This window comes from Asterias rubens, chromosome 22 (genome assembly GCF_902459465.1).
Source record: "Asterias rubens chromosome 22, eAstRub1.3, whole genome shotgun sequence".
NCBI lineage: Eukaryota > Metazoa > Echinodermata > Asteroidea > Forcipulatida > Asteriidae > Asterias > Asterias rubens.
In genome coordinates, this window is record NC_047083.1 from 4,786,057 (window position 1) to 4,810,404 (window position 24,348).

General features: G+C 37.7%; 1 protein-coding gene across 1 annotated transcript; it reads left to right on the forward strand.

The window, feature by feature from the left end:
- The first annotated feature begins 1,709 nt into the window (after positions 1–1,709).
- LOC117305131 (endoplasmic reticulum-Golgi intermediate compartment protein 2-like) lies at positions 1,710–23,650 on the forward strand. Its single transcript, XM_033789904.1, has 11 exons — positions 1,710–3,121; positions 4,105–4,233; positions 8,216–8,371; positions 9,317–9,431; positions 10,013–10,175; positions 11,359–11,446; positions 16,209–16,307; positions 18,790–18,887; positions 19,747–19,909; positions 21,336–21,415; positions 21,657–23,650. Exons 2-11 carry the CDS (start codon positions 4,128–4,130, stop codon positions 21,798–21,800), a joined length of 1,212 nt encoding a protein of 403 aa, XP_033645795.1. The 5' UTR covers positions 1,710–3,121; positions 4,105–4,127; the 3' UTR covers positions 21,801–23,650.
- The last annotated feature ends 698 nt before the right edge of the window (positions 23,651–24,348 follow it).

Sequence of the window (24,348 nt, forward strand, 5' to 3'; positions counted from 1 at the left end):
AAAAATGATAGTAGAAAGCTTCCCCATTACTTCCCCGTAAGTCACGAAAATTATTTTAACATGTTGGCCTAAAACGTATTTTCGTGACATTGTTTTATTCATTTCTCCAAAAACTACAGCACTTCGGCAAGTAATATTTAAGGGAAACCAAGCTTTCTATCATCATTATCTTCAAACCGTGTAAGTTTAATGTAAGTCAGCGGACATTGTGTTTTGTGTCCAACAAAAAAGTAGCCTACGTTTAGACCCTAATTCCTTTCCTTCAGTTTTTGCATTAATGTTTAAGTTATGTTTAACTTGGTGAAAATGTTCATAAATGGATTTGCTTTTCTTTTAATCAAGGTGTATTTCGTAGATAGATTTGTATAAAAAGTAGGCATAATTGAATGAAATTAAAGGAACACGTTGCCTTGGATCGGTCGAGTTGGTCTTTGAAAAAGGGTGTGTAACCGTTTGTTATCAAATGCATATGGTTAGAAAGATATTGTAAAAGTAGAATACAATGATCCACACAAACTTGCCTCAAAATTGCACGGTTTTCCTTTTACATCGTCGGATAACACGGTCTGCAAATCTTGACTCCCATAAATGACCGACCGTGTTAGTTCGCAAAGTAACAGGAAAACCACGCAATTTCGAGGCAAATTTGTGTGGATCATTGTATTCTACTTTTAAAACATCTTTCACACCATTCATTTTATAACCAACGGTTACAAATGCTTTTTATAGACCAACTCGTCCGATCCAAGGCAACGTGTTCCTTTAAGATATCCAATATTGTTTCCTTGTTGTTTTAAGCCGTGAAAATAATTGGTTATCCCAGCGAAACTCTCTAATGAGTAAATAATTCTACCTTGGTTTTGGTTTTTACTTTTAGTAAAAGCAAAAGATCAAAGTTGTTTTAGTGCAGGTCGCGTTAAAATTATGAAAACGAAACCAAACTGATCTTGACCCCAGAGCACTTTCTTTTTGCAACCAAAACAGAAGCTGCTAAAATCTCAACTCGTGAAAATCACGTGAATGCAATGGATATATACATGGTGCCCAGGTTTTTATTTCCATTGTTCAATTTCCTGATATACCGGATGTTTCTAATTGGGTTGCAGATAATATATGCCTATACATTGAACTTCCAATGCAGCAAGAGTTCTGGGCCCAATTTTATAGAGCTGCTTAAGCACAAAATTCATTGCTTAGTAAAATCAGATTACCGGCCAAGACTCCACTCTTGTTATGCTTAGTAAACAACAGCTAAATACTAGTCATAAGCAATGTATAATGGCATGAAATTTTGGCCAGTAACATGTTTAAAATAAGCGAGCTATTTTCGTTCTTAAGCAATTTGTTTGCTTAAGCAGCTCTATGAAATTGGCCCCTGGGCCCAATTTCATAGAGCTACTAATCACCAAAATTTGCTTAGCATGAAATGTCTTCCTTCATAAAAACAGGATTACCAACCAAATTTCCACTTGTTGCATATTGCTTGCTATACTTGTATTCAGCTGTTGTTTGCTTTATACTGAAAATCGCGTATAAATTTGGTTGGTAATCTTGTTTTTATCAAGGAAGTAATTTCATGCTAAGCAAGTTTTTGTGTTTAGCAGCTCTATGAAATTGGACCCTGGGCCCAAGTTCATAAAGCTTGCAAGCCTGATAAGTGATATAATAATATCGAAGTTCTATATAGCGCACGTATCTACAGGCGCGAGTATAAAAAACAAACTTTCAGAAAGATAGGTTATTGTAGTGATGAATTCTGAGGCCCAATTATGTAGCACCTTATCAGGGTTTACACTTACAAGTGCCACGGCGCATCCTGGCTCAACCCCTTCTCTTTTCGATAAGTGCCCTGGGTTCTTATACATGCGTTGCACAGCACATGAGACCAACGGCTTAACGTCCCATCCGAAGGATGAAGCAATGGTTAAGTGTCTTGCTTAATGGCACAAGTGCACGGCTGGCCTGGTATTTTTTTACGAACACTCTGCTGCTGATCAGAAATACTAGAGTTTGAGGTGCTCTTAACCTCTCGGCCACGACACTTCACGAATATGTACAGTGAAAGGCGATTGCCTTGATGCCACCTGGTCATTGACTTAATACCCTGGAAATGCTCAAAAGTAGAAATTCACAATTTCATCATAGGGCATGCCCTTTACTACTGCGAGTTGAATGGTGCATTCGCTGCCCTTGCCCATACAGGCCTATGAGCTTGTGTAAGCACATTGCTCAGCACAGAAAAGTGTTGCTATTCAGTTGTGGCTGGTGCCCGACTTAATAGCACAAAGAAAAAGCCAAGCATCATTATTATTGGCTTCGTGTACCCCGATCACCATGCATGGTGTTAACCTTTTTCCTTTCTTTAATTTCATTGCGGTCCGTCATTTTACAGCAGGACCATGAGTTTTTAAACCTCCCATTTTCAGACTTTTGTATCAGAGTTTTTAGTGTGTGTTGGAGCTATAGCCTACTAATCAATGTAAGCATTAATAGTGTAGCATCTACGAGAATGTAATAAACCAACAATACAACAACCACACTAGGTCGCTGCGCTTCGCTACGAAACAGCTAAAAAAAAAAAAGAGTTCAAGGTCAACCTCGTGTTAGTGATATTCGAGCCCTTATAACTTTTAACGCAGATGGTACTCCAACAAGGTTGTGAGGGAGTGAAAGCGTTTAGTTAGACTTGTAAACAAGTAGGTTACATATCTAAAGCGGTGATAGCTACACGGCTATCTCGTAGCTTTCTCGTGAGACTACTGTAACGACTTGTTTGCAAGTCTAATGTGTAGTGTGCGTGTGTACATTGCTTCCTTAAATTCGTTACCACCTCGCTGCCTTATAAGTGCAGAGTACCAATATCTCTCATTACTAACCCCTGGAAGGGAAGTATGTGTACTGCAGGACAACTGCAAAAGACTCCAATGTGTTCAGCGAGATCGATCACCAAACTGAGAGCGAAGTTGGGTTGTAACAGATGTACACGTACCGTACACATGCTTGTATATGGTCAGAGTTAAATTTATTAAAACACAGATTTGCGCTAGAGAAGCGGCTTACAGTCGACAGAAATGTCAAAAATACTCATTTTTGGGTAAAATACAGGAGTAGTTTGATCAAGGTAATAAAAATGTTCATCCATAATTTATTACAGGCATAAAATTACATTAAAAACTGAGCGGAAAATCATTTTATTTGTGTTGCCCAGTTTCCGGTCACTCTTTTTCTTGCGTTGTTATGTGAATGTGTGATTTATTTTTTTTTCCAGTATTTTTTGTGAATGTTTAACTTCCTTTAGTTGTTATTTTCAAAGCGATCTCCGAAGATTGTAGGAACATTTTACGTAGCCTGCCACTAATTCTTCACCTGTTCACTCATTTAAATTTTTATCAAAAAGGAATATCTCATTTTTTATTTGAACTGATTACATTACTATATTAGTCCTAGAAATAGAATTTGAATTAGTTTATTTATTTATAATTTAATTACGTAGGAATTTTTTTTCATGAACTCGCCACCAGTTTATCCATATAAGTATAATATAAGTATTTATTAAGAAGTATAATCTGAACTGATCCGTTCATCCTTGAGGATGAACAGTTACGATAAATCTGAAAAACGTGACCATATTTTGCAATTGCATGTTTCGAAATGATATTTACTCAGGTTAGTTTAAAGCCATTATACACTTTCCGTGCATGAAATGCTTTACTTTTTTAGAAAACATTAAAACCAATAATCAATATCAATTCTCGATAGCGAGAATTACAGATTTATCATTAAACACATGTCATGACACGGCGAAACGCGTGAAAACAAGAGTGGGTTTTCCCGTTATTTCTAACGACTCGATGACCGATTGAGCCTAAATTTTCACAGGTTTGTTATTTTATATAAGTTGTGATACATGAAGTGTGGGACTTGGACAATACTGTTTACCGAAAGTGTGTAATGGCTTTAAACCATCTTTGATCTAGGCTACATTTATTTTAAAAGCAATCAAAGTCAAACAATACCATAAACCAAAAGTAATTTAGAAGGCTCCGCATTACGCCCTTTTGTGTTTACCCCGCCTTTTAATTTTATTAAAATAATTTGTTCCAGAGTTCCTAAATAAGACAAGAAAAATGAGGCGTTTAAATCGGAAGCAGACGTTGAAAGTGGTGAAAGAGCTGGATGCCTTCCCTAAGATACCAGAGAGCTATCAAGAAACCAGCAGCACAGGAGGGACATGTAAGACAATAAATTAAATTATTTGGGGTTGAACAAAGATAAAGTGAATGAAGCGGGATTTGAACCAACGACCCAACTACATGTAGGTTCAATGTAGGGCCATGTCGTGGTTGTTGGGGTCAAGCATTTAAGAGCACCAAATTCAAACTCTGGTGTTTCTGATCAGCAGAGTGTGTTTTGAAATCCCCAGCCGTGACACTTGTGTCCTTTTTAAGCAAGACACTCATAAAATAAACCATTGCTTCATCCTTAGGATGGGACATAAAGCCATTGGTCTCATGTGTTGTGTAACACATGTAAAAGAACCCAGTGCACTTATCGAAACGAGATGGGGGTTCGCCCCGGTGTTCCTAGTGGCTGTGGTTGCTTTTCGTGTATAAATTGCTCACCAGTAATGCCCCTGCATATATTGATGATCTTCTCAGCTCATACAATCCTCCTCGAAAACTCCGGTCTTTTATTCTAGCCTCCTTATTGAGCCCATTTCTAAACATTCATGGGGAGACCGATCTTTTTCACATGCTGCCCCTCGTCTGTGGAACAAACTGCCTGCACTAGTAAAATCATCCGTTTCTTTGACCCAATTTAAAAACAACTGAAAACACATCTCTTCAAACAGGCATTTGATTCAATGGTTTAATTATTGTTATTTTTGTTACCTTTTAGGATGTTTTTTTTTAAATATTGCATTTGTATTATTGTATTCTATACCACATGTTCTAGATTTCTCTCAACTTAGGTTTACATTTTAATTTTTGTTGTTGTTATTGTATATTAATTAATGTTATTGTTTGTATTTTAGCGCCATGAGCACTTCTGTGGATTTGTGCGCTTTATAAGTTTTCATTATTATTATTATTATTATTATTATGAGTCGTAGCACCTTGTAAACCCTTATAAGGTGCTAAATAATTGGGTCTCAAAATTCATCACTGCAATCACCTATCTCTCTGAAAGTTTGTATCTCAGTGCCTTGAGTACCTGGTTTGGTGGGTCGCACAAAATACCGACAACTCACGACCCCTCACGACAATTCACGACAACAATTTTTAAATGCACTTTAACAGAACATTTGAACATAAGTCAACCGTTGAATATATGCACAAGAGTCATATGTACCCAAATCATTTTCAAACTGTTGAAAAAATTGTATTTTTAATTGTAAAAAAAAGTGTTTTTTACCCGAATTTAGTAACGAAAGGTAATATCCGCCATGTTGTCTTTCGACACACTTGGACGATTCTATTATACTGCAGGGGTGATACAATATGCAAGATGGTTATTTACCTTTTTTCAAATGTTTTTCATGGAGTTTAAAACAAAATTGGAGTTTAAAACAATATTATATTTAAGTTTCCCCTTTTAACTTCGAATTCCCGAGTGGCGGCTTAGTTAACAAGAAAGAACAAATCAGCTAAAACCAAAACGAAAAAATAAAACTCAACCCTCAGAAATTACCTCGCCCCCTGCGGTGTAATAGAATCGTCCAAGTACGTCGAAAGACAACATGGCGAATATTTTACTTTATTACTAAATTCGGGGTAAAAAACTTTTTCAACAGTTTGAAAGTGATTTAGATGCATATGACTCTTGTGCACATGTTTAACGGTTGAATTACGTTCATATGTTCTGTTAAAGTGCATTTAAAAATTGTTGTTGTGAGGGGTCGTGAGTTGACAGTATTTAGTGCGACCGGGTTTGGTAGATACATACTTGCGCTTTACATGTATGAGACTTAGATATTATTTTATTAATTCCCCAATATACATGTAGGTACATGTAGGGTCATCAACCAACATTCTGAAAATGGGACGAGTCACCTTTCAGATTTGGCTGAAATTCGATTGAAATACTCATTTGTGTTTTGTGTATAATGAACACTATGCAAAAACAAAATTGCCAAATTCCAAGTCGTTTCCATGGAATTAAGGTCCCTCAAAGGGGGCAAGGTACCCTTTAAAAAAATAATAGGCGAAAAGCTGTAAATTAGTACCAAGGGTAACTCTCAGGAGAACTCAAATCTGACCTTAAAACAAATGTATCACATCCCTCTTTCTTTCATCTGGCTCACTGGCTGCTGAAAACACTAATTTATTCCAGGGGAAACATTAATTCAGCCAAATCTGAGAGGTGACTTGACCCCCATTGTATGATTTGACACAGAATGACCCTAATGAATTGACACAGCTCATTAAACGCTTTTAGCTTGATAAATGTTGTTTTGTATGTATGTAGTCAGGATTATCCCAATTGTATGTCTGGCTTAAACATATATGTTGAATGTTTTTGAGTTCATGAACATATATAGACGATGGGACTTGTGACATCACATGTTTACAAAAGAGCCACAGAGCCTGGACTTTCTGCAGGCATGGTTTGTACACAGCTCAATGGAAGCAAACATAAAATCATATATTTTATGGAAATTGCACTGTCTAATTCTTATCAACTTTTGATATGATGACATCTCAAAACTTGTCCAGCTTTTACTTTCATAACTCTTGGATTTATGTGCAAATTATGACACAAACTGTCAACTTTCCCATAGGACCAGTGTAGTACAGTGCCTGCCTGAATACTCAAAGAATGTACAAGGTCACACTTACATGTAATAGGCCTATTGTGAATAAGGTTCACATGATACATGTATGCCTACAATGTAGTTGGGGCATATGTCACTTACTAACACTTTGGCATATTCCAACTACATGTAAACTTGGGCATATTCCAAAATATACTTTGGCATATTCCAACTAAACTTGGGCATAGTTCCAAGTATACTTTGGCATACGTTTCAGCTAAACACTGTACTTGGGCTTATCATAGCTATACTTGGGCATTCAAGCTACATACATATTGTATACTTGGGTATATTCAAACTGTAAAAGCATATTCGATCAGTCCATCCCAACTCGATGGTTATCCTCCCTAAATCTGAAAACTGAAATTTCCTTCATTGGGTTCTCTCGTCCTTTGGCTGTTAGTATTAAGAATAAATGAAATGAAACGAAATGCTTTCTTTACTGTTAAAAGACATTGGGTTTCTTTTAATTTACCCGCAGTGTCTTCTCTCCACTGGGGTTTTGGCTAGTAGTACAGTGATTAAGTTGGCTTGTCCTTGGCTTCGTAACAAGAACAAATGAAATGCCTGCACAGGGCTGGCCCTTAACACTAGTCCGGCGTACATTTCCTAGTAAAAACTGTTAGGGGCTAGTAAACATCACCTCTCAACTTGCACTGCGGGCTACCAAAAACTGTGCATCCTACATAAATGTTTAAAATGTTCATATTGATTTCCATTCAGTGTGAAAAGTACATGTTTTAAATACATTTTAATTTTTTTTTTTAGTGACTGAGGGTAACTCTATTTGCCTATTGTCCGATAGCATTATACTAACAAGTTGTGATTGCTAACATTGATGCATCAGAAAGATACAAGTACATTTATGACAAAAGGCCCACATAACTAAAATCAGGAATACTCAAACTTCCTGAAGACAAGTTAAAGACATTGGACACTATTGGTAATTGCCAAAGACTAGCAGTTCACAGTTGGTGTATCTCAATTATATGCATAAAATAACAAACCTGTGAAAATTTGAGCTCAATCGGTCATCGAAGTTGCGAGATAATAATGAAAGAAAAAAGCACCCTTGTCACACGAAGTTGTGTGCGTTTAGATGGTTGATTTCGAGACCTCAAGTTCTAAATCTGAGGTCTCAAAATCAAATTTGTGGAAAATTACTTCTTTCTCGAAAACTATGGCACTTCAGAAGGAACCGTTTCTCACAATGTTTTATACCATCAACCTCTCTCCGTTACTCGTCACCAAGAAAGGTTTTATGCTAATAATTATTTTGAGTAATTACCAATAGTGTCCACTGCCATTAAACCCTGAGTTTATTAGCTCGGTTGGCTGCCCTAAAACAAAAACCTTATTGAAAAACCACTGCTTTTTTTTATTATTTTGCTTTCCCTGCAGTGGCTTTACTGACGTTTTCACTGATAATCATCTTGGTCGTATCAGAGGTCCGTTACTACATGGAAACACGCATGAAGTATGAATACAATGTGGATACCGATTTGACAAGTAAACTACGCATCAATTTGGACATCACGGTGGCCATGAAATGTGGTTGTAAGTTCTTCCGTTGTGTATTCCTTGTTGTTTGAAGGCACTGGACACCTTTGTTAGTTTTTCAAAGACCAGTTTTCTCACTTGGTGTATCTCAACTTGTATAAAACAACAAACCTGTGCAAATTTGAACGCAATTGCTCGTCAAAGCTGTAAGAAAATAATAGAAGGAAATACAACCATGCCGCATAAGTTGCGCATGCTTTCAGATGCTCGAATTTGAGACCTTAGTTGAGGTCTCAAATTTAATTCAAATATTTTAGTGAGAAATGACTGTTTTCTTAAAAACTATGTTACTCGAGATGGAGCCGTTTCACAAATTGTTTTGTACTATAATAACAGCTCTCCATTGCTTGTTGGTTAGTTTTTATTGTAGCAATGTTTTGAGTAATTGTCAATAGTGTCGAGTGCCTTTGATATTGCAGTTGGTTGTTGGTATATTATATTGCACAGCACTCTGATCTCATGTAAAAGCTTATGTAAATAAAATGCCATGTTATTATTATTTTGTATAGCTCCAACTTAGAATTCGTAGCCTATCCTTTCCTTCAATGCCCTTGGTGATTTCAAGGTTGGCCTCAAAACTCATTGCCTCATGAACTCTCTACAGTGTGTGTAGTGCTATTGGGCTCCTTTAGGGTGTCGTGGTTTAGATCATGAAATTCAAGTTTTGGTTATTACCAAGACCCAAGCTTGATCTGTGGTAATTGTGGCTAAAAGCACTTTACATGCAAAACCAAATATCTCATGGCATTGGATTATTGCAATGCTTGGATTAACTCTTTTTTTTTTTTTAATTAACTCAGAGACCACAAAGGCCTTGGCATCTTTTGCCCCTCTCTTGGCCTTGTTGCCCCCTTAAAAGTTGCCCATAGACGTGATGTTTTTCCAATTGAAGGGTTGAAAATTGTTACATGTACATGTACTTCCCTTTGAATGACCCATCAGGGATAGGAGCGGACGTCGTTGACGTTTCTGGCATGACGACTAGTCCAGCTCAAGGAGCATTAGGTGAAGAGGCTGTCTTCTTTGAAATGTCGTCGGAGCAACGTGAAAGGCAGAGGTAAAACATACAATGTAGCTCTGATTTTCTTTACACTGTTTTTTTATTATTTTTTTTATTTAAGGTGTCGGACCATCGAATCCCACCAAACCAATGCCTGTCACACATTGGTTAAAGGCAAAGTAAACCTTTGGTTTGTTGATACTGGTCAATTGTTTGAATTCTGATACAATTGTACGTACAAATTTCATTTCAAAAGGTGTCGCAGTATCGCTTCCCAGATTTTGTTGCATAAAAAACTTATATTTTTTACTTAAAACCTTGTTACTTGGAAATAAAATCTTTCGCATAACTTGCTTTGTTCTATCTAAGCTTAGTTCTATCGAAAGCTGCTGTACGCTTCTTCACCAAAAGTTTGGTGCTTACAAAAGAAATACCTTGTACCTTTCCTTTAAGGAGAGAAATCATTACTCCTAATGCTTATTTTAAACCTGTTGAAGATAAGTATTATTATTTGAGATATTTCAAATGGGCGTTGCAGTATTGCTTCTCGGATTCAAATTTTGGGGCATAAAAACTGATGTCTTTTTACTTATTGTCATAAGTGAAATCATTCTAAACAAAAGTGCTCATTTTTGCAGGCTACTCCAAATGATCAAAAGCTCCTTAAAAGATGAACACGCCATTCAGGATCTTTTATTCCAGACCGGTTTCGACAGTAGTCCATCCAAGGGGCATGCTAACAAAGCCGGTAAAGGAGTCCCTGATGCATGCAGGATACATGGCACTTTGGTTGTTAATAAGGTAAGAGACATTGTTGAATTTGCATCGGGGATAAAGAATATTAATATTATGAAAGACGTTCATCAGGCTGGTAAAAAATCAAATTAATAAATGAATTTTCTAAGAAACACAGCCAAATACTCACGTAATTTTGTTTACGTTTAGACTAGTTTCACTAGTCATCCTCAGAACGAGGCACCACCTGCCAGTCGGTTGATGGCGCTGTTGCCTGCTTCGGCCACTGGATGGTGGTTTTGGCCGAGTGTGTCCTCCCCCGGGTGGAACTTGGGGTATGAGGGGGTATTAATATTGGTTTTACCCTAGGTTACACTGATGTAAGTTAGCATATGTAGTACACTCAGTTTAAAAGGTAAGAAATTTCATAATACATGTAAGCCAAAATATAGGCTTTGAGCTGCCTGTAGCTCCTGGGCCACCACGGTGATAAGACACTGCTCTAGAATTGCAAAGGTAGTGGGTTCGCTACCGGGCCATCTCGGTGATAAGACACTGCTCTAGAATTGCAAAGGTAGTGGGTTCGCATCCCTCCCATGTAATATGCCTGTGATTTTTTTCTTCACAGAACTCGGGCAAGTAGTGAGTATACAGCACTAACACAAATCGGTGTCAGTTGTGTTGAGGTGTATTCCAAGGTTTAGATCAACTTGTCTTTTGATTTGGCTAGCCTTGGTCTTGAAGATGTTTGTTTTCATTAATTTAAAGCCATTGGACCCTTTCAGTACAGAAAAAAAAAAAAAATTCACAGATTTACAATTAACTTACAGGGTTTACAGAAGGTAATGGTGAAAGACTTCTCTTGCAATATTATTCCATGAAATGCTTTACTTTTTGAGAAAACAGTAAAACAATATCAATTCTCGTTAACGAGAATTGCGGATTTATAGTAAACACATGTCATGACACGGCGAAACGCGGATACAAGGGTGGGTTTTCCTGTATTTTCTCCCGACTCCGATGACCGATTAAGCCCAAATTTTCACAGGTTTGTTATTGGATATAGAAGTTGTGATACACGAATACTGTTTACCGAAAGGGTCCAATGGCTTTAAAGGTTAAAAAATATATCACTTTCACATTTACATGTCGAGTACTTACCATTGTCTAGATTTCACATATTCCGATAATAAATACAACCAGTTGGAGACCATTTATTTGATTTATGAATTTTTGAAATTTTTGGCAGGTTGCGGGTAATTTCCATGTGACCGTTGGTAAAAGTATTCCCCATCCTAGAGGACACGCACATCTGGCGATGATGGTCGAACCCTCACGTAAGTCTCAAGATTTTCATGGGTTTGGAAAAGTGGTGAACATCTTTTGATATAATATGAGATTGTTTGTATTCCACCAGTTCTGTTCGTGTGTGTTTTTTAATATCTTTTTATATTAATAATAATAATAATAATAATAATATCAATAATAATAATGTTTTTACTATGTAATTATTGTAAATCATGTGCAATTTGGCATGTGGGCCAGGAAATATGATTCCAATAAAATGAAATGAGCGTGGGAAGCATGAGCAGTCATTATGTAACTAATAAGAGAGGTTTACGGTAGCACCATGTGAATATCTCTTGAGAGTAGTGTTGCTTCAGAAAAGAACCGGTGGTTAAAAACCATTGGACACTTTCTGAACAGAACAAATATTAAAAGTTCCCAGAATTACAAATAACTTACAGGGTTTACAGAAGGTAATGGTGAAAGACTTCCCGTGAAATAATATTCCATGAAATGCTTTACTTTTTGAGAAAACATTAAAACAATTATCAATTCTGGATTATTATCGAAAATAAAGGATTTATTTTAAACACATGTCATGACATGGCGAAACATGCAGAAACAAGGGTGGGTTTTGCTGTTATTTTCTCCCGACTCCGATGACCGATTGAGCCTAGGTTTGTTATTTTATGTATAAGTTGTGATACAGGAACTTGTGTGGGAACTTGGCTGAGTGGTTTAGCACACTGGCTCTGGTGTTTCTGATCTGCAGAGTATGGGCTCGAGTCAAGGGCCCAATTTCATAGAGCTGCTAAGCACACAAATTTGCTTAGCATGAAATTTCTTCCTTGATAAAAACTGGATAACCAACCAAATTTCCTCGTGATTTTCAGGATGAGCAAACAACAGCTGAATACCAAAAACAAGCACTATGCAACAACATTTTGGTTGGTAATCCTGTTTTTATAAAGGAAGAAATTTCATGCTAAGCAATTTTTTGTAGTGGTTCTTGTGTCCATGAGCAAGTTACCTTACGGTACTTGCTTTGTCCTTAGCATGGGACATACATGTAAAGCCGTTGGTCCCTTGTATCAGCATGACCAGGATTGGTAGTGAACATGAAATAACCCAGAAGACTTATGGTGGAAGAGTAGGTTTAAACATGTTAAAAGCCATTATACACTTTCGGAACAGAAAACACAAAAAAGTTCACAGATTTACAAATAACTTACAGGGTTTACAGAAGGTAATGGTGAAAGAATTCTCTTGAAATATTATTCCATGAAAGGCTTTACTTTTTGAGAAAACATTACTAAAACAATGATCAATTCTCGATAGTGAGAATTACGGATTTGTTTAAAACACATGTCATGACACGGTGAAACGTGCAGAAACAAGGGTGGGTTTTCCCGTTATTTTCTCCAGACTCCGATGACCGATTGAGCCTAAATTTTCACAGGTTTGTTATTTTATGTAGAAGTTGAGATACACGAAGTGTGGGCCTTTGGACACTACTGTTTGCCGAAAGTGTCCAATGGCTTTAACCCCGGTGTTTCTGGCTCATGTAGCAAGCAGTTTTTTCATTATTGTAAATGTATTTTATTAAAATATTAACTACATGTACATACATGTACATGAAGGCATGATGTACATGTTCATGTATACTGGCAACTCGTGACTAGTTCTGTAGAATATTTATAGCACCTCAGGCTCCGCTAAGTAAACCATGTATTTATTTTCAAAGTCGTAAAAGTTGAAATATCTGTTTGAATGGAAAATGCTGGTGGCACAGGCACACGTATTGACATAGACTGTACAAATTTAATGTGGTGCAATCAATCAAAATGAGTCGTTTGTCGACCCAGGTCATTTTAAAAATTCTTTATACATTGTACATTTAAAAAGTGCATTATAAATTATGCTTTTATACTGTTGAAACCCCATGTTGATATCACCTTTGGCTCAAAAGTTGTGAAAGTACATGTAGAAACGCCAAGAGATGAGAGAGAATGAAACTGAGAAAAAAATGGGTTTTGAAGTCGAGTTGTTTGTTGAACATACATCGGCACATTTGTTCAGTGTCAATTCCTACTCCTTTTTGATGTTATTTATCAGTGAGGAAGTTACAATGTACCATTATAAAAAAAAGATGTATTTTAGCAATTAATTTTCCCCACAAAAAATGTTTTTGAATTTTTTTTCCATGGGCATGTTTTGAATTGTTTCTCCATAATAATGTTTTTTTCTTTCTCTTCTAGTTGTCTGTACTTGAATTTTTTACCTGTGAAATTGATAAATGAAAATGGTGCTTACATACACATGTACAGTAGCTTGCCTGTGTTTAACAAGGGGGAAAATATGTACATAAAATTACAATTATTAGTCATCTTGATTTAAACGGTTTAATTGGGGACTGTATTTTTCGACAGATGTGCATTTTTATTTACATATAGATAAGTTTTGTATGAAGGTTAAAATTATAGATATGAACAAGATACGTGTACATGTGTGGACTTTACTACATGTACATGTGTGGACTAAGTCTACATGTATGAGCTTTGTTCTTTGTGTTGTTTGCACAGTATTATGACTATCATTATTAATAAACTGCGCCAATAAAGTATCTAAACACTTACAAATGGTCAGATTTATCGGAACCTGAAATAGTATACAAAAATTTAATTGTTCGTTTCTATTCACCGTTAATTTCTGCACGTTTTGACACATCTTGTGTTGCGCTACGATGTTGTTTGGTGGATTTATGGACACTTGAGTGGCTTAAGGTCAAATTTCAAAAGTTGCAAAAGCCCCTATTCACCCCAATTCCAAAAGGGAACTCACATAAGCATCACACTCAGACAAAATCAAGACAAAAGACACAAACTCGTTTCGTTTACATGACCATGAATTAATTGCCGTATCTTTAACTCTAAAACTGCTGTTATCCTGTCCTCCATTCTTGGTGTGTCCTCCATCATTGTCCTGAACGGCAAGGAGTCGTCTTCTCATACTCTCAATGAGACCTCTGATCTGTCCCTGGTCAATCCCCTGCCATTTCCTGATCAGGATGCGTCGCAAACCCCTCGAGAGAGGTGTCAGGCTTTATGGACTTGTTTACTTTCTTCTGCTGCAGAAGTCACCCTCGGACAGCCATTCCTTGGCAGGTCGTCCACATTTCCCTGAGCTTGGTAGCGATTCCACCATTTACTGACCGTCGCTGGTGACGTTTTTACCTCGCATCAACGTACCGGCTTCTATCAAACCAACGATCCGTCCTCTTTTCTGTTTGGTCGTTTGAGCCATCTTTCCTGTTATCTTGAAACACCTTTCCCTGTCTTACCATTGTTGTATGCCTCCCATCTTTCACCCCTTTGCTTGGTTACTGACAATTATTGGTGAGTATGTTCATCGCAACCGATTTATCCAAAACGCGACCAAAAAAACATCATTTATAAAAGGCGAGCAAAAGAAACGCCGATCTTACTCGTCACAATACAACGATTTAGCTTGAATAGGGGCTTTTGCAACTTTTGAAATTCGACCTTAAGCCACTCAAGTGCCCGTAAATCCACCAAACAACATCGTAGCGCAACACAAGATGTGTCAAAATGTGCAGAAATTAACGGTGACTCGATATGAATAATTATTTTTTGGCATACTGTTTCAGGTTCCGATATATCTGACCATTTGTAAGTGTTTAGATACTTTATTGGCGCAGTTTATTTCTGTATGATACCACAGTCAACAATTTGCACATTATTATGTTAATACATTTTTTTTTGTAGTTACAATAATTTGCCTTATCAATCACTATTGATCGTTTTTATAAATAGTAGTAACTTAAAAAATTATTATTATTTTTTTAATAACACACCGTATTTTTGTTTTTCGCATTGTTTTGTCTAGGGATGGATTTCAATACAGCATCAGTGTCATCCATATGGAAGGATCGGTTCCAACAGTGTCCAATCCAATTAACAGAATACATGTAGAACATCAAACAGTGTTGTTGACATTTTCAATGCTGTATTGATTTCCATTCCTAACAAAACAATGTGGACAAAAACAGACATATGGTGTACTTTTTGTGTATAAATCAATTCAATTTACAACAAACATTTTTAAATATTAATTTTGGTTTTTACCCATACACCGATGTGTGTTAGCACTGTATACTCAGTACTTTCCCGAGTCCTGTTTTTTCACAGGACTCGGGAAAGTACTGAGTATACAGTGCTAACACACATCGGTGTATGGGTAAAAACCAAAATTAATATTCTTTATCCCCGATGCAAATTTAACATCTATTATAACATTTTTAAAGGTACTACTTTTTATGATATGCAACAAACATTTTTACTGGTCTTTGACTACCAAAAGCGTACCCTGCCTTTAAAGGCACTGTACACATTTGGTAATTGTCAAAGACCAGTGTTCTCACTTGGTGTATCCCATCATAAGCATTAAATAACAAGCCTGTGAAAATTTGGGCTCAATTGGTCATCGGAGTTGCGAGAAAATGATAAAAGAAAAAACACCCTTGTTGGAAGAATTTGTGTGTTTCAGATAGGAATGAAAGACTTCTAGCTAGAAGTCTTTTAATATTTTAGTGAGAAATTACCTCTTTCTCAAAAACTACGTTACTTCAGAGGGAGTTGTTTCCCACAATGTTTTGTACTATTTCGGTCGTTACCAAATCAATTTGTTTTGAGTAATTACCAAACGTGTACCTTCCCTTTAACGTACATTGGTGTAACTAAGGGAAATACCAAGATTGAAATTGTTCTTGTTATCTTTTTGTTTTCTTTGCAGAGTATAATTTCAGTCATCGTATCGATCATTTATCCTTCGGTGAACTGGCGCCAGGAATCATTAACCCTCTAGACGGGGACGAAAAAGTTACACCAGATAGTAAGATTTTTTCATTTTTGTCTTTCTTTATAAACTACAACACCTAAATGTCTCCAATATAGACGATGTGACCTCTGTCGTCACTCGAAAACCATAACATGATTGGCGCGCATACCGCCGGGCAAAACCTTTGTGTTTTGGCAGCCGGCTAGAAAGTGTATGCAATCTTACCATGACTACGTGTCTTTTTTGCCCGGCGAAACATGACGTACACACTGTTTTGTCAACAGAGGGCGGTTTGAATGTAAACATAGGTCACATCGTCTTTATTCCCCAAAGTACCACACTCTGCTTGACACAGTTGTAGCGAGACTATTTTAGTGGCGGGCTCTAAATCCACCAAGGGTGAGCAGATCAACAAAAAACATTCATGTTTAGATACATGTATAGGGCCATCATTGCTAAAGTGCAATCTGGGGGAAATCTGTGCTGGGGTGGATTTCACAAAGGTAGTCCTAACTTAGGACTAGTCCTAGGCAATACTAAGAGATAGGACCAGTCCTAACTTAGGACTGGTCCTATCTCTTAGTAGGACTGGTCCTATCTCTTAGCATTGCCTAGGGCTGGTCCTAAGTTAGGACTTAGGACTGGTCCTATCTCTTAGTATTGCCTAGGACTAGTCCTAAGTTAGGACTGGTTCTATCTCTTAGCATTTCCTAGGACCAGTCCTAATTTAGGACTGGTCCTATCTCTTCCTAACTTAGGACTGGTCCTATCTCTTAGCATTGCCTAGGGCTAGTCCTAAGTTAGGACTGGTCCTATCTCTTAGCATTGCCTAGGGCTAGTCCTAAGTTAGGACTTAGGACTGGTCCTATCTCTTAGTATTGCCTAGGACTAGTCCTAAGTTAGGACTTAGGACTTGTCCTATCTCTTAGTATTGCCTAGGGCTAGTCCTAAGTTAGGACTGGTCCTATCTCTTAGCATTGCCTAGGGCTAGTCCTAAGTTAGGACTTAGGACTGGTCCTATCTCTTAGTATTGACTAGGACTAGTCCTAAGTTAGGACTTAGGACTGGTCCTATCTCTTAGTATTGACTAGGACTAGTCCTAAGTTAGGACTGGTCCTATCTCTTAGCATTGCCTAGGACTAGTCCTAAGTTAGGACTACCTGTGTGAAATCCACCCCTGGGCAACACAGTGTATTTTGCTCAGAGTGCTGGGCCATCTTGGCTGCGACACTGGCACCCAAATGTTTTAATTTGTGTTGTAAACAAGGTACAGTATGTTATTTATTGACCATTATTGTTACGATCCAAAAATCTCCCAACTCTCCGTGACATGACCGATGTAAAAAACACAGAATCAAAGTGATTTTAATGATCAAACTACCAACCACTTCAGTTTACCAATTGGGTTTAACAAAACGTACAATGATTGAGTAAAACAAGTGTACAGTATTAAAATTAGATCTTATACAAAACAAGTATCTTACGGGTTAATACGTCCACTGGGATGAAATACAGGCTAGGATCACAGCAACAGAAGATACGGGGCGGATCACATACACTGGCTCTAAAAAAAAGACAACGACCAACTCCAGGGGCGATAAATCAGTTCTTGGATGTGACTATGAGCTACATATCACGGGGTAAACTCACTCCCAAAAAAGTCCAGAAGAAGACAAAGCAAAAACGGGTACACAATCTGACACCTTCCACAAAATATGGGAAAAAAAGGCCCCAAAATACCGAACTGTAAGTTAAGTTTGAAAATGTCTTCCAGATTTAAAACAAGCTCTTAAACTGCACTCAGTTAAAAGCGAACTCTATCACAAACTCCTCCAATGAGTTGAATCACAGAAGTCCTAGCTTCCACCAGTCTGGAATAATTGTGTCTCGTCGAAAAATTCATCCCCAATGTTTTCTGGAAAGAACTCAAACTAACTACAAACTTCCAGAGCCTAGATCATTCTAGATCATTCTTAACAAATTAGCGTCGCCCACTAGGGTGTCAACAGACAGACTTATGCACAGAGAATGATTGACAGCGCGCATTGTATACATGTATGTAATGACATGTACATGTATTAGGATCTCAAAACATTATCCCCTTGTGTCAACTGTCAATGACCAGAGACCCTCCCATATCCACCCCCCAACCCCCGTTTTATTTCTTACTTGTGACCCAAATGTTTTAACATTGTTTACTTACCTGTATTTCCTTAGTTTTTAACAAAATTAATATTCTTTATCCCGGATGCAAATTTAACATCTCTTTTACTTAGTTTAGTTAAAATTATTTCAAAGTTAATCTCTTCTCTCATGTCTCTGTAAGTTTGCAATATTTCTCAAGGATGTGTTATTTCCATTAACTTTTGCTAATTTTGTAATCTACATACTGTGTAAGGTTTGTGTAATTCTTGTATGAATATTATTTATGTCATTCATTTTGCAATTAGCCGAGAGAAAGCCCCCCCCCAAAAAAAAAAAAAAAAGTTTCTTGATAATTTCATAAATAATTGAAGTGCTTTTGTTTTGATTCCAGACAGAAAAATGTATCAATATTTTCTACAAATCGTGCCTACAAAACTTAACACCAGAACTGCTCGCATGAACTCACACCAGTTTGCTGTCACAGAAAAGGTAAAATGTTAAACAAATATTTGCAGTACCCACTATTAAACTATAGGACCTTCAAGGATGTGTCCGAAATTGGAACTTGGCTACAGCTACAGCTAGATCTGCCTATTCTTCAACACTGACAGTCGCGATGATCTAGCTGTAGCTGTAGCCGAAGTCACCATGGTCATTGTTTTGGACGTGGCCTCACGATCTCTTGCTACCGGGTTATCAAGGCAGTCTAGTAGTACATGCAACCACAAGTTTGTGGGTTTGAATCCCCCAGCCAACCACTGATTTCACAATAACTAGAATCAATATTGTCATCTAGTTACTGAATCACAATTTCTTGATTTGTGTAATTCATAGTCGTAGACGTTAAACCAATGTTTGTAAGAGAGAGATTGGCTGTTGCCAGATTGGTGCTTATATCCCCTTGGAGTTTGCCGAGTTCCCTTGACGGGAAGATCATACAAACAAACAAACAAACATGTATGAATACTGCTCTAAAATTGCAAAGGATTCAGGTTCAAATCCAACCCGAGTATTAAATGCCTGTGGATTTTCTCACAGAACTCCCGGAGAAAGTACTGAGTATACAGTGCTCAACAGGTCATTATCATGATTATGGTTGAGTGGTTTCGAGCATCAAATTAAAGCTGTCGTGGTTAAGTCATCTGGGTCTGGGTTCGAGTCCCGTCATGACACTTGTTTCTTTAAAGCAAGATGCTTGTTTTATAATAATTGCTTCTCTGCACCCAAGAGTGGTACCTGCGAGGGTAGAGAATTGCTCTTTAAAAGATGAAATTCCAGGTCTGCAATGTTCATTAAACTGAACAAAGAAATATTGTTCTTAAAAACAGTTTTTGTGACTTCTTTTCAGGAGCGAACGTTAGATCATAATGCGGGAAGTCACGGAGTCGCGGGGGTCTTCTTCAAGTACGATCTTTCCTCGTTACAAATTACCGTTAATGAAGTCCATGAACCTTACTGGCAATTCCTTGTCAGGTTATGTGGCATTGTTGGGGGGATCTTTTCAACTTCAGGTTGGTATTCCAAGTATTGAGATTTCCTTTTCGTTATTAATAGTTTTTTTTTTTTTTCAACAATATTTTAAGGGAAGGTACACGTTTGGTAATTACTCAAAACAAATATTTACTTAAAAAACTGACTTAGGAACGAGCATTGGAGAGCTGCTGATAGTATTTCAATAACATTATGAGGAAGAGGTAATTTCTCACTAAAATATTAAAAGACTTCTAGCTAGACAATGCTAGAAGTCTTTTATTCCTATCTGAAAGCTCACAAATTCGTCTAACCAGGTTTTTTTTTTTTCATAATTTTCTCGCATCTTTGTTGACCGATTGAGCCCAAATGTTCACAGGCTTGTTTTTGTTATGATTATGATGGAATACACCAAGTGAGAACACTGGTCTTTGACAATTACCAATCGTGTACAGTGCCTTTAAAAAAAACACTGGCAGTAAAAAAAACTGAAAAACTGTTCATTGTTCATTGTCTTTTCTTTCTCATGTATCCTGCATCCCTTTTTTTAAATTGATTGTTTCATTGATTTGTTTGTCAACTAATTATTCTTATGTAAAACTTTCATTTCCTCAGTTGTTTTAATAGTTGCTCAAGTTTTTTTCATTCCCTCTTAAAATTTGATTGTTTTCTTGATTTGCTTGTCGTATAAATATTATGTATAATTTTGATGTCATATAATTATTTTTAGATTGCTTGTTTCCTAAATTTTCTTGTCTTATAGTATTGTTCATTGCCAGTGTCTCAAAAACTCTGCAATCCATTTTATACCTGAATGTTTCTCAAATTTGCTTGTCAAATAATTATTGTGTAAAATTCTTTTCATTGTTGACAATTTCTCAGATACTCTACATTCCTTTTAAGGACTTTTTGTTTCCTTGATTTTATTGTCAAATAATTATTATTGTATAGTTATTTTGTCGTGTAATTAATTTCATTGTCTTTTCTTTCTCAATTGTTCTACAATCCCTTTTTTGAATTGAGTGGTTTTTCTAGATTTTCTTGTCTTTTAATTATTGTGTAGAATTTGTTCATTGACAATGTGTCGGATATTCTGCATTTCTTTTTAGAATTGATTGTTCCCCAAATCTACATGTCAAATAATTATTACATAATTATTTTCATTTGTCTTTTCTTTCTTAAAAGTAGTCTGAATTCCTTTTTAGCATTGATTGTTTTCTTGATTTTCTTATCAAATAATTGTGTATACAATGTAAATATTTTCTTTGCTGAAACTTTCTTATGTATTCTACATTCCTTTTTAGAATTGCATGTTTTCTAGATTTGCTTGTCAAAAACTAATTGTGTATAATACTTTTATTGTTAATACTTTCTTAGATATTCTGCCTTTTTACTTTAACAATTAGTTAGTTTTGCGTAGTTAGTTTTACGTCAAATAATTTAATTTTTGGATTTCCTTTCCCTCAGGTATTCTGCACTCGTTTTTAGAATTTATTGTCTCTGTAGTTTGCTGTAGATACAAACTTGGATCCAAAAAAACATCACAGGTAAGACCATTCATTCATTTTATTTCAACAAAATCACAAACTTATCCTCGATGTTTATCTCTATATAAACACCTCGCTTTGAACATTGTTCATGAGTTTTAAAATAAATAGTCAAAATTGTTTATTTTCAAGTGATATTTGCTGCTCATAATTGAAATCTGTCTTGTCTTTCAATTTTGATATTTTGCGGACTTGAGCTTTCACTGTTACTATCATGTAATTATTTTTTTTTTTTGCACAGCCATCAGCCACACCAGCACACCATCAATTAGACCACGGAACACCACAACAACAAACTAATCAACAGAGTCTTAGCCACGGAACACCACAACCAATTAATCAACCAGGTCCTAGCCAACCAAACTCGCCTCTACTACTTCAGTAAACTTTATTAGGGTTTTTTTTCTGGCAAAAATCCACCGAAATCATTTCCACTTCATTCTGTGCAATTGAGTGAACGTAGCAGCAACTTTTTACGGTCCGTTTACAAACTTCGTTGACGGGTTCAGACGGATTTTATCAGAAATGGTCTGGTGCTTCAGAACTTTGGGCAAAATTGTGCAATTCCTGCAATTAGAAAGAGTGACAATGTGCTTAAAATGAGCACGCACTACAAACGAATTCATACTTGGATCATACTAGGGACGTGCTAGACCTTGGCCCAATTTCATGGCCTTGCTTACCGTAAGCACAGAATCGGCGCTTACAGAAGCAGGGAATTCTGTGCTTATGGCAACGAATTTCACAGGTTAGCGAGGATTTTTGGCTTTTGCGCATGCGAAGTCCACGTGACTAGTCATTCTACGCTAACAAGGCTAGTGCAGAAATTCTGTGGTTGCACGTAAGCGGGGAATCGTGATCGTAAGCGTAGGATTGGGCGGTAAGCAGAGCCATGAAATTGGGCCCTGGTGCAGCCGGGCGGCATTTGGATGTTTGTGTGTACATGTACATGTACATAGACCGGGTCTGTTTGTAGCATGTTCATCCCATTATAGACAGACCAACTCATTACCAAATTTAACAAATAAGTTAGGGTCACTTTACAGACATTTTTCAGTCAGAGCTACGTGTTTTAGCCCATAGAGTTATATACAAGAACTAGAGGGCCCACTGTCCTAAATACGCGACCCGGCATGCGCGCAGGTGGCCATCATTTAAGTTGACAAAACGGGCATCGCACAGCGTGTGTTTGTGCGGCCATTTTGTAAGTTGTCAAAACAGCATCGTGTAGCGTTCAATAAACACAAACTCCAACAGGTATTTAATTTTCAACGTGCGTACATGCGTACGCGCACGTGTCTCCTTGCGGTCCCGTCGCGTTTGTGCAAGAAGCATCAAATCTCTAGTTCTTATATATAACTCTATGGTTTTAGGATGGGTTTGGATGTTTTGAGAACTGGTTTAGTGTCACCCAGCCTTCATCATCATCATCATCATCCTCTTGATCCATCAGGGGGGACGTAGAGCCGCCCAACCAATGCGCTCTGCTGCCAGGTGCCACAGTTGCCCAGCCCTGGACTCGAAGTCCGCTTCCAGTTGGCCCACCCAGGTGCTGCGAGGTCGGCCTCTTGGTCTCTTCCAGGCTGGGCAAGGGCGGGATCCTCCCCATGCTTTAATGCTCAGCCTGAGGGCCACATGGGCAGGTGTATCTTCTGGGAGCCGTCTGACATGGCCAAAGAGGGAATGACGTCTCCGGGAGATAGTCACATCCTCGATGCCGGTGGTCTCCGAGATTGTTGCGTTAGTGATGAAATCAGACCACCGGACACCGAGAATGCGACGTTGACAAAGGCGTGGAGCTTTCGTGTGTCATCAGCTCGGAGTGTCCATGTTCCTGAGCCGTAGAATAGGACGGGGAGGACACAGGTCGTAAATACCCTCAGCTTGGTTGTACGCTTGAGGCGTTTGTTCCTCCAGACACGATCTAGTTGGCCAAAGGTAGATGAGGCAAGCCCAAGACGTCGGAGAATGTCAGGGAGGAGTAGCCTGAGGAATGGATGTCACAGCCGAGATACCTGAACTTCTGTGTGAATTCGACAGTTACCCTCAACGGTGACTGAGGCGGGATTTGGGCCGAGGCTGGTACATGTCCTTCACCATGCTAACAATTTAGGTGATGCGTTGCCATACTGTGTTGAAATAATCCTGGATTATTTGACAATGGAGGAAGGAAGAGAAGGAGCTCGAACGACCCGCTTACCGCAGAGTAACAAAAGAATACCCTGACAATGCCCCTGTCTGACCAGTGGAAAAAGATAGAAGACCTCCAGCTGGACGGCCGATTAACAAGCAGGATTAGATCTCTTTGTACAGAAATGTGTGGTACCGCCAGACTGCGCCGTTGTCTTCATGTTAAGTTGAATCATTGGAGACAAGAATTGTGAATGTACACGTTTTCATTTGCCGTTTGTGGTTTTTTACTGAAGAACATGGCATATTTTTACATTTTTGGTGACTTTCCTGTCACTAGCGGCGGTTCAAAATTTGGGTATTAGCACACGAGGGTGGTTGGTATTCAATTGTGTTTTTTGACTAGGTGGGAGAAAGTGTACACAATTTTTATCGGGTCTCAAAATTTTTTATTTTTTTTCTGTATTATATCCATACGACACCATAGTTGAGTGAAGAACTAAGTGCGCACGCGCAAACTCACATACGCCAAGTCGCCCATTGTCTGTATTAAAGGTATGTGGGTGATTACGTGGTGTTGTTAAATGACCGCGGTACCACGGGTTCGTGTTTTGAAGTCCCTGCATTTGTGCTCCTTCTCTTCCTTCCTCCATGGTTTGACTCACTCGATGGATTCAAGGATTAATTGACGAACCTGGAAATTTTCAATGTCGGACCAACGGTTTCTGCTGTATCCTCATATTTTTGGGTGACCAATACAGCAAACAAATCAAGCCTGTGGTTTCAATAATAAACACAGATTT

Excerpts from the sequence above, each read along its gene's own strand:
- LOC117305131 (XM_033789904.1), top strand. The coding sequence starts at position 4,128 with ATGAGGCGTTTAAATCGGAAGCAGACGTTGAAAGTGGTGAAAGAGCTG. Across the intron at positions 11,447-16,208 it reads GATGATGGTCGAACCCTCAC|AGTATAATTTCAGTCATCGT; the intron begins GTAAGTCTCAAG and ends TTTTCTTTGCAG. Across the intron at positions 18,888-19,746 it reads AGTTTGCTGTCACAGAAAAG|GAGCGAACGTTAGATCATAA; the intron begins GTAAAATGTTAA and ends ACTTCTTTTCAG.